The sequence below is a fragment of the Propithecus coquereli genome, unplaced genomic scaffold (assembly GCF_000956105.1).
Source record: "Propithecus coquereli isolate 6110/MARCELLA unplaced genomic scaffold, Pcoq_1.0 Scaffold105, whole genome shotgun sequence".
Lineage (NCBI taxonomy): Eukaryota > Metazoa > Chordata > Mammalia > Primates > Indriidae > Propithecus > Propithecus coquereli.
In genome coordinates this window covers 4,787,289-4,799,120 of record NW_012134414.1, presented here as the reverse complement: position 1 = coordinate 4,799,120, position 11,832 = coordinate 4,787,289, and the positions used below count along the sequence as shown (strand labels likewise).

General features: G+C 34.0%; 1 protein-coding gene across 1 annotated transcript in view; it reads right to left on the bottom strand.

Moving 5' to 3' along the window:
* LOC105811835 (E3 ubiquitin-protein ligase CBL-B) overlaps positions 1–11,832 on the bottom strand; it is a 49,601-nt gene that overhangs the window by 37,260 nt on the left and 509 nt on the right. The window contains exons 2-3 of the mRNA XM_012646112.1: positions 10,225–10,590; positions 2,007–2,101 (exon numbers count right to left, since the gene is read on the bottom strand). Coding sequence (XP_012501566.1) covers positions 2,007–2,101; positions 10,225–10,578 — 449 coding nt within the window. The 5' untranslated portion in view covers positions 10,579–10,590. The remainder of the gene's footprint in view (positions 1–2,006; positions 2,102–10,224; positions 10,591–11,832) is intronic.

Here is an 11,832-nt window from a genome sequence, read left to right as displayed (position 1 = left end):
AAGCAGGTACTTAATGTTAAATACAAATGAAGCGTGCCACAACCTCTATCTCAGCCTGCTTGCCAATATGAATTTAATAAACAGAACGTAAAAATTTAATCTCTAATTAGCAAGATTTCATTTACTTCATTTTCTAATGTTCTCTGAATTATCAGAGGTAACTGAGCTTCAACACTTTATTACATGCGCATATATCCAGAGTTCATGCAGGGCTAGAATATCATCATATGCTGTCACTGATGTCGAGCCTACTACACAGAATATGTGTAATTGCTTCCAACTCCTATGTCTGCTAAATATCTGGCAGTTCCAAGAAAAGTTCCCACTGGAGAATGGTCCAGTTAGTTGGATTTCCCACTGTCCCCTGAACAATGTCAAGTTTCACACCCTTGCTTTTTCTCATGCACTGCCTTTTCCAATCATGTCCATCCTCCATGACTCAGGAAATTTCTATCTCCTCTATGAAATATTCTTGTCTATGGCAAGCCTCTCCTCCAAACTCATTTAAAACTAACAATTTATTATTATAAATTTAGTGTACAGTGTTCTCTAGTGATTTGATATATGTTAATTTTATTTTCTAAAGTAGACTGTACATTTCTTAGGGGCTGGGATTTAGCTTATCCTTCTTTTTCATTCATATACATAGTGGGAGTTCAATGATCTGTAGAGAAAGGAATGAAGAAGCTCTAAGACTTTTAACTGGAAATAAGGACCCCAGCAAATAAAATTAAAACCAAACAAGCAACCAAGTATTTTCCATGTGCTTACTATACATCAAATACAGTAAGGTGTTATGGGAGAATCAGAGAATACAGATAAGGATTTGCCCTCAAAACCTTACAATGTTTTTAATTGGGAGAACCATGTTAAAATTAGAAAACAGTATGGCTGAGTATATAATTAACTGTGTAGAAAATAAACTGCAGGAAGAGGAATGCAAATCAGTCTTAATCATTACAACTGAAGAAGTCAGAGATTTCTCAAAGAAACAGAGCCTAAGACATGGACCTTTAGGATAAATGGTCTGAAAAGGTGGAGCACAGGACGGAAGAGTATAACAATCTCACAAAGCCAGAAAAAAAATCCACATAGGATTACAGGGCAACCATTAGGAATCACTGAAAAATATTTTAGATGGCTAAAATTCTGTAGGATCTTAGCTAGCAGAAGAGTACAGAGTTCATTTAGTTGAAAAAAGGAAATGATGCTTGTTTTTGAGTGGGTAAGTGACCCAGGGAAGGCAGAATTTAAATTCAATGAACTCAGCTGCAGGGAACAAAACATACTGGAGGAAAGGCAGGCAGCCTGACATCATATAAAGAGCAGGAAAATGCAAATTGGGATATGTGGTTTCATCCTGGTTTAACTTGGGCAGAGATCACTTAACTGTCCAGTGTGCCTCTGTATCCTCATTTGTCAAACTAAACACCTAGGTTATCACATTTTTCTAACTTTAAATCCATTGATACTAATTCTGAGATCACATCAGATGAGCAGGTAAAAGACTATTTCAGTTGTCCAGCTCTGAGGCAAAGTTAGGGCAATGGGGAAGGTTAGCTGAATGTGAAAACTCCAAAAGAAGTATCGACAGGACTTATTGCCTGAATGGATCTGAGAAATGGGAAAGACTAGAGGAACCAAGATTACTTTATGATGTCAACCTGGATAGTTGGGATAAAATGCAATACTTCTGAGGAAGAAAGGTTAATTGGATGGGAGAGCTCATTGTGCTACTCTACTCCCTTCTTCAAAGGAATACTTAGCTTTCTCTCCCTGAGTTCTAGGTGTAATCTTAACAGTTTAGATAAGTCTCATAGAAGCCATGGTTACTAGCAAAGAATTAGAAAGGATTCTTATTTCTGGCACTTTATAAATCCAATTGGATTGTTTTTTATTGATGCCTTTCTATTCATCCTGTAGGTTTCTGTACTGAGAACCTCAAAACCAGTTTTTACCATATCCTTCTGCATGGACAAGTGATCTCCAAATTGAATAAAACTCACTTTATGCTAGGGAGAAGGGTGGTAACCGGAGGAGGAGGAGATAGCCGGGGAGGAACATCATATTCTTCACTTCCAAGGTGACCATTGGAAAAGACCTGAAAGTAAATCAAATGTTTAGTTTCCAAGAATTTAGCTTTTGGAGGGCCTTAAAACAATAGTAGTGCTTAGAAAACCTACAATTTTGAAGAGAATATATAGGTTCAGTATATTTAAACAAGTGCAATGTCATATAATTTACATAGGAATCAGTAGCACCATAGTGACAATGACTCACCATCGCTCGAAGTAGTACCAGGTTATGGGGAAAAAAATGATACAACATGGATTCTTAAACATAATTGGGAGGTAATACTATAATTTATATAAATTGGATATAGATAGCTAGATAAAAAGATAGTGAAATTCATCAACTGTGATAATTTTTTATGAAAACTTAGCATTTTCTATAAGGAAAAAAGCAGCACTGCTGCGATTCTTATTTCAATTCCTTCCAAATGAAAGACTTCTAAATTATCTCTCTCCAGGGTTGACAGAACATTCTTAAACTTCCTGATAAAAGAGTACACAAGTATAATCAGAAATGCCTCTGTTCTTTCAGAGTTGAAGCTTCAGCACGAATGATAACTAGGGAACTGTTCTGGTTTTCAAAGTACAGGCAAATTTAAACCTAATTTTCAGTTTGTGCGCACCACAAACCACAACTGTTAACTTGCTCCTAAGGTATCATAGAGAGCCAGCGTTCAATTACTGAGAATTCAAAAATTCTGATTTCCAGGTTTCTCAGTCAAACTACAGCAACTGTCAGAAAAACTCCTCTTTGCTTTTCCAACTGCTTGAAATTAGAGCAACTTAGAACAGGAAAAATGAGAGGATAACTTTCCAAAGACATGTCTACAGGAAAAAGTTAAACGTATTTTAAGACCTGTAAGTAATCGCCAGATTTTTATCATGGAGCTCTTTTGCAAACTCTTACTAATTCATTTTTAAAAGGCAGAAAGACGGTGGAGTCAAAAGGATGTAATGTAACTTGAACACTGATAGATAATTCAGTCAAGGTAATACCAATTACTTTCCCCTCATGTTTCTAAATGGTGTTGAAGATTTAGAACTCAAAACTGAAAGGCCAAACCATTACTTATCAACCTAAAATAAGAAAAGAAACAAGTTTCAAGAAAACATTTGAAGTATGTCAAGTTTGTATTTCAAAACTACAAAATCACATTTTATAGCATTAAAGTTTCACTCTAAAAATTATGTCCCAAGCTTTAGCTCCAATTTTTCTTTTTCGTGTATCCATTAGATTCAATATATTGCAGGTATACCGCGATGAAATATACCTTTAAAGGAAATGATTTTATCATAGGCTTTTGACTATGAGCCAAATAACAGAACAAGGCAAAGTTTTTTGAACTTTGCTAGAGAGAAGAAATTTCCTAATAGATATTAATCATTGTAAAGGTCAATGAATCCTTTCACATAAAAAAATACCTTTTGACTGACAAACACAAGTATCAAACCACAAATGCTCATTGTGATGCTGAGCATTTGAAGTCATTATTATTTGGAGTTCTTTGCATGCTGTTGGAATAGGAATATAAAATTTCTGCAATCAAATCTCATTAATGTTTCTGTCACAAATACATTAAAATTCATTCTGGAAAATGTAATGTGGATTTTATATGCAAAATTTTATTCTTTTAGGGCAAAGCATCCAACATAGATACTTAATAAAACTTCACCAATGATAAAATAAAAGAAAGATATGGGAATAATAGTTTCAGCTGTATTGGCTCTAATAAACAATAAACCGACCATAATTTTATAATCAGAACATTGTGAACATATCTGAAAAAGAATATCAACACACTCATTTATTGATATGGAAAATGATTTCATCTTGCACATTAGGCAAATGAGAGAATGAATATATTAACAGAACTTAACACAACATTTTTATGTACCACCATTAAATTTCATGAAGATGAGCCATGCAGGCAATAATGTCTATCACTAGTAAAAACATAAAGTACAGTTAATAAGGCAACTTATTCTTTAGGAAGGTAATACCTCAGAAAATTAAGTGATTTGTTCCCTAATTTTATGAAAAAATCCATTAATATGCTTTAAAATGCAAATAGCACTTTCTCTAACTGCTTTAGAAACACTGTTATTGATACATAGTAACTAAATGATTTCTCCTGCCACTGAAATGCTTTAGTGTCTTTTCTGATCCATTCATTTGGTGCTTGGCATCTAACGATATTTTGCTCATGTTCTGTGTAGTTATGTTCCATGGAGGAATACTGAACCTCTTTCAGGACAAAAACTCTTTTATTTCTTTATCATTTTATAGCACATTCCTTATGGGGCTTTACATACAGTAGGACTTAAATGAATATTAACTGCTGATTGGCTTAGATGACCTTATTAATAGAGGCTTTAACCAATGAAATGACTTTCTTTAGGTACAGATGGAAGAAATTCATTAGATTACTGAAATACTCTTAACAAACACACGTAATATGCTTAATGGCTGATCTTCCCACAGGCTGTTCTAACATATGCACTGAGAGTTAATATAATAATAAGCCTAGTACCAAACATGGAATTCTACATAGTTCTTTCTTAATTAACAGAGGTTACACAAGTGTGCAAAAGCAAAGGACCTCAATATGCAGACACTAGAGTGATGTCCATATTTCTTTTCCTCTAAAGTGATTGTTTATATTTCTTGATAGTGATTGGAGGACAAAATTTAACATTATGTCATTCTGAATTCCATGTTCCCACGTGCACCATTTCATTAGACCAGAAATCATTTTAGCTTCCACTGCCTGAGTGCAATAAATCACAACTTTTTGAGCTAAAAATAAATATTTTATGTTCACTAGAAATTTGAAAAACCTGTTTGCAAATGGTAGAAAACTAAAGTTCTTCAACTATATAGACTGACAGTATCAACTGAAACAGTTCACACTGAAACATCACCAACTTCTCAACTAAGGAATATATTTTTGTCCTCTGCCTTCCTAACTCACTGTCCCAAATCTAACACAATCCCATTCAAAATGCTACCAATTTACATTTTTTCAACTCACAATTCTGATCCTATCATTCTTCTGCCAAAACACAAACAAAAACAAAAAAACTTTAAAAGCTCTATCCTGCCTACTAAATTATAACAGTGTAGAATTCAGGAAACTCCATAATTGACTTCAATCTACATTGCCAATCTTATATCACCTGCCTATATGCCCTATACACCATACAAAATTGGCTACACATATCACTATATATATTTTCCCACCTCCATGCTGTTCCTTTCTGTCATGCCTACAAAAATAATAGCTGCCAATCTTCTAATGTCTATAGCCAGTCAACCTCTCTCATGAAGCTTTCTTTAGTCCTTTTTGTATACTGCATCTCAGAATTTTTTTTTCTTCTTGAGGATCCCACATATTTTCTGGATGCTTCTCATGTGCCTTATCTCTTAGTTAATCACATACCTGTCTCATCTTCACTAGCCTGTGCTTTACTCATCTTTGTGTTCCCCACAGTGTCTTGAACATCCTACGTACTCATATAGCTGAATTAGGTTGAAGGAATAAGAATATATTAGTGGAAGTTTAAATTAGTAGAAGTATAATCTGGGTTGTACAAGGTATCATCTAATTCTAATCTTGAAGTTTGAAATGTTTTCTTACAATTCAGATATTGTCTAAAAACTGAAGGGACCCTTGAAATAACAGAGAAAACAAAATAATGTGAAAATCTTAGCACAATTTTAAAAAACCTTTTTACAAATTTTTACAAAACCCTAAACACAAACCTTTTCTCATCCTACACATACAACCCCCCCATCCACTACCTCGAAAATATTTTGTCTTTCAACAATAGATTGCAAATGAAACCAGTGTATACTGGTTTTTTGAAAGAAAGCCCCTGAAATGTACAGAAAGTTTAAGGTCATTCACATGAGCCTGTGCCTCTTCACTAAAAGGGCAAAAAGCCACAGTCTCAAGAAGGGGGATCATTTGATGTGTTTATTTAGCAATATCTTTGAAATATTATTATACACAGGGTCACTTTAGAACAGTATCATTGTAAGTAACACGACTAAAGATAGTTTTTATCACATAACAAATGGTGGTATTCTTAATCTCTCAAGGGGAACAAATATTGACAGCTGGGCACAAAGTGAATATCTGGAAATAAGTAGATAAATTTCAAGTTTCTAATCATATATTAAAATATTTTGGTGCAAATATTTTTATCTCAGATAACCAAAACAATAAATATTTAGCCAACAAGATATTTATTAAGAAACAGCTTTATAATGTGGCTAGAATCTGAGAATTTCAGAGAAAAGAAACAGTGCTATAGGAGAGAAATCTTTTACCAATAAAATAAGATAAATATACCTAATAACTCTCGGCTTGTACATTGATATTAAAAGTAAAGTCTTACCTTAGCTAACATTTGATTATGCTAGGTGGGAGGGGAAAGAGAAAAGGAAATAAATGGACAGAAAATTCTTACACTTCATTTTAACTATGATTTAGAAAATTTTTTCCCTCAGAGCTCTGTACAATTAGCAAATGAAGTAATTAGAGATTAATTTATTCTTGTTTCCCTTACCATTTATCTAGTGATGATATGAAGAAAAAAGGCAGACAGTTTTTGTGAATGATGGGAACTGGCACAAGAACAGGAGACAAACGATGACTGGGAGTGAGTCCTCACCCATTCCCAGGGCGTTTAGATTTATAAATTCCCCTTTTGGCATTCCACATGTACATTTTTATTTATAGTACTTATCTAAGTTTCCTTATCTCTAAAACGGGAAGATGATATTTAATTTGAAGCATCACCTCTAAAGAAAACAACTAAACCTAAATGGCAATTACTAGTTGACAAAAGAGTGTATTTAGAGGGACGGATGGGTTTTGTGAAGATAATAAATAAAAACTACAAATATCTAAATCTCCACACCCTTTGTACCCATGATAAGACAGTACAAAATAAAACTACACACTAGGTATGAAAGATGAGACTACATTGTTAACATTTACCATTTTCATTAAAAATATTAGTCTTTTTAAGAAATTAAAATCATCTTCCTTTCCTCTTTCTTCATCCCTTCTTTTTTCTTACTGTATGTGATCTGTCTGTTTAAAATGAATACTCTTCTCAAGAGGAAAAAAATCTCTATTTTAGAGAAGAAAATTATGTGCTACCCCTTAGGTGAAGGCCAGTTCTGGGGAGATACATAAAAACCTGTCCATTTGTTCTCCTTGTGTATCATGGCCAGACTCTCTTCCTCCAGCTCCTCTTCCCCTGCCTACTACTGCCCACTCCAACCCCAGCACAAACATTTTTTGGCCTCTAACATCAGCTTAAGTATTGCAGTAATAGCTACCAAGTTATTGAGTGCCTACTGAGTATGCACTAGGAACTATGCTAAATAAAAGGAGAGAGGAGAGGGGAAAAAAGAAGATAGTTTGGGTTTAAAAAATAAGACAACTATTTTAAATGAAAATGTCAACTCTTCCAACTTATTCTGATACTCCATGTCCAGCTTTTACTTTTGGTTTTATTCTCAAAACAAGGGGTATGGGAACTTAGATAGTTGGAGGCTAACTATTCTCCTAGATATCAGGTATTATTATTATTCTATTTTATAAAGTAAGGAAAGTAAGTGGGGTTAGGGGTGAAGATGAAGTAAGTTGTTCGTATCCACAAAGCCAGTACATTCTAGAGCAGGGAGTGAAATCCAGGTCTGATTCCAAAACCTAGTAACAAATGCCAACTGAGGATCACAGAAACTGAGAACTGCAGGATCCTAAGACTCAGTCTTAAGTCAGTTGTTAGTTAAAGCCAGCCTCTTAAGTCTCCCAACAATCACATGAGAAGAGGAATTGGGCCTTTTCTACTTTAAGTTCTGTGTTTTAGAGCACTTAATGCATTAACTCTATAAAAATACTTCTGCATAATACAACCCAGAAGTCAAACAACTAGGCTGAAATTAGAAATCTTAGAAGTCTAAGTTTGGTTGAAATACCAATTCTAGCTGTAACATGAAATTATCTTTGTGAATGTAAACACTGCAATATTAATATACACAATATATGAGATTAGACATTAAACATCTTAGTGAGTATGATTTAGTTAAAACTAAACAAGATTAAAATCCAACTTTCAGTAAGAGATAAACGTTGTAATTAACTCAATGTTCTCTCGTATACTGATCTGTATCAAACATGAAAGTTCACACAGAGACATTTAAAGGAATTTTCATAATTGAACTCATTATTAACATTTCATACCTACTTTTTTTTTTTTTTTTGAGACAGAGTCTTGCTCTGCTGCCTGGGCTAGAGTGCCGTGGCGTCAGCCTAGCTCACAGCAACCTCAAACTCCTGGGCTCAAGCAATCCTACTGCCTCAGCCTCCCAAGTAGCTGGGACTACAGGCGTGAGCCACCATGCTGGCTATTCTTTCTATTTTTAGTAGACACGGGGTCTCACTCTTGCTAAGGCTGGTTTCGAACTGCTGAGCTCAAACAATCTGCCCACCTCGGCCTCCCAGAGTGCTAGGATTACAGGCTTGAGCCACCACACCCGGCCAACATTTCATATCTGTACTTAATATAATAAAAAATCTCATACCTACAACCTAAGAAATTGTTACCCCAATGTTTGAAACTATAATATCCCATAAAAATTAACAGCCAGTGTTTTTAGGGATTAGGGTAAGTTTATTTTAGTGCTACAATTATATAACATGTTATCTAAAAGTAGTCTGAAACAAGAGGTCTTTAATGAACTGGCAATGCTAATTATTATATTTTAAGAATTTTTGAAGTTTATTTAGAAAATAAATTTACCAGACAATTCACATTGGAGCTTGTTCTAACACTTTTCCCAAGACAAGTGTGATCACACATGAAAAAAAAAATCACTAAAAAAAAGAGTTGTAAAAAAATTTTTTGCAGACAATCTCTCCATTTCAGAGAACACTATAAAATTGCATATACATGCTTTCTCTTATGCTTACATCATATTTAGAGATCTTCATATTTATTAAATATAACAGACGAGACTGAAGGTACCAAGGTGAGTCACTGGCAAGAGTCATGGCAATCCACCACCATCCTTTCCTTTGTTTTGAATACTGCACTAGAAGAGTTTTGACCCTTCCTATTCTGTCTACCCTAGAATATCACTGAGGTTAAATATTGCTCTACACAGTTTTCATTGTCACCATACCTGTGTGAACATACACACACACACACACACACATACACAGGACTTGAGTATAAGTCACATTTCTTCCTCATTCCCTGAATATGTTATAAGATGAACTCACCAACTTTGAATCATTATTTTGAAGGAATAGACTACTTCCGTAAGTAACACTTTAAGATCTATAGAGATGGGATCACTTTAATATGACAGTCTTCAAAGGAGCCAAAGCCTCCTTCAGTAGACGAAAGATGGTGATGACCTGCTCTTAGAGCCAAAAACACAATGGAAGCAAATACCAGAAAATATTACAATACATTCTGCCAAGCACTTTATGAAGAGTTCTAAACTCAATGATTGGTGCTTCTGTCTCTTCAGTTCCCCGTACACATAAACTCTTTCCTGGACATATAAATGATAGTGGTACTATCCTTCAAGTTAGAAATCAACCAAGTGTGAGGTCTCTCAGTTTTATCTGAAAAGAGCTTTCTTTGTAAGAGTGAACTAGGTTTGGTGTTTTCAAGTATGTGAGAAGTTCATTTTATCTGGCTGCCTAAAGTGTACTGTCCTAGGAAACAACAACTAATTCCAACAATTGATTTATGACATGTATAATTATATAATTTTTAACTGGATGGAACTAGGAGAGTTTTTAAAAAATACAGCACTGATTATACTACCGCCAAGTTATTAATAGGGTAAATTTTTGGCAAATGAAATAAGGAAGGTGAAATAAATCTCTGGTAAATTGTCTAGTGTCTTTATATTAAAATTAAATCATTAGTTAGAACCTTCTTCCTGACTTCTTTCAAGTTTTAATAAGCTTCTGATTATTTATAACTTGGAGATAACTAAAGACCTGCAAGGAAGAGGCAAAAACAACAATAACAAAAAACCTGTCCAATCTTGCAAGCTACCTACTATCAGAAGAGTTTGTGAGCAGATTCTTTAGCTTCTGCTTTTCATACTTCTTACCTTTGCTCCTTCTAGAGGCAAATCGTGGCGTCTGTGTTTCCGCAGAAGCACTGGATCAGAACCTATTCTACTATGCCTTCCATTTACATTTGAACTTGCTGTGATTCCAGGCTTTGGAGAGCCATCCCCTAGGAGTCGACAACCCACCAACTGATTAGTCCCAAACACATCCCGAGGGCACCAGGCTTCAAGAGGCATTGGCTGGTCTCTGGAAGGCACACTTTCCATAGGATGGAAGTGTCGACTCAGTCTATTGTCAGGTGGGATTGGGGGAGGTCTTTCAGGCGGAGGGGGAGGAGGATCTCTTAAGGGAGGAGGTGGTGCTGGAAGTGGTTTATCTTGTTTTCTCACCATGCAAGGAGAAGACTAAAGAAACACAAGAAGAAAAAAAAAAAAAAACCTTAAAAGTTTTAAACCTTAAAAGTACCACGCACTGAAATGACTTCCAGACTAGTATATTAGTGCTTCTATGTTCTAAGCCATAATGAAGCTTTATTAGATTCCTACGTCATCTTTTAATAAATTTCTTTTTATCACTAGTTAATGAAATTTTCAAAAAGTTAATGAAAAACTCACACAAATACATTTCATTAAGATTTTTTAGTAGAAATAAATATGTAAATGTCAATGTTACATTATAGAAACAGAAAAAAGTACAAGATCAAAATTATATTATGACTTTGATATTAAAATTATATGTCCATAATTAATTTATTTGTGCATTTTTATAATTTAGGAGACATAGGACAAATCCATCAAAGTTGGTGCAATTGTTTTAGTTTCTTTCGGGAGCAACTTGATTTATAATATTTCTGTAAGATCAAAAGCTTTTTTAAAAATTATTTTTGCTTCTATCACTGCAATATAGAGTAACTGATATGGGATAAATTTGCTCTGGTTCTCTGTCTTATCAGTTATTACCAGAATAGTGAAAAAAACACAAATAACAGAGCAGCATTATTTATAGAATTATTTTTCTTTATGAATTCTTAAAATGAAAAAGAATTAGTCTGATTCTTACATAGAAACATAAAGGTATATATATACTCCTGAATTACATGTGTATCTGTCATAGCTTTAGATTTTATTTACACAGTTTATCTGATGAATGATTTTCATATTAGAAAATATCAAAAAAAGGAATCTTTTGGGTTTATATAATTCTAAGTAACATTCTAATGAGTCTTCATATGATCTTAAAAGTAAGTTAACCATAAGGTAGGAAAATCAAACATTACTAAAAATATTGTGCTTCCAGTAAATTTTAAGCCATAAAACATATTACTGAATAAAATTCATTTTTAAATATTATATTTAATAAAGGGAAATATGTCCTAATTATCAAATTTGGAAAAAAATTCACACAGAGTGTAGGCTTAAATTTAAAGAGTTAGAATTATGCCTTTAATATCAAATAGTAATATAATTACTTTGCAAATATTGTAATCCACTATAATTCATTCCTTCAGGTATAAAAAGTACATATAATTCCCTCTTCTGAGTCACCCTGAAGCATGGGTGATAATTTATCACACTTTACGCCCTTATGCAAATTTACTCCCATCACATTTTTCTTGTCATGGCACTATAAAAATGAGTGTAAAATAT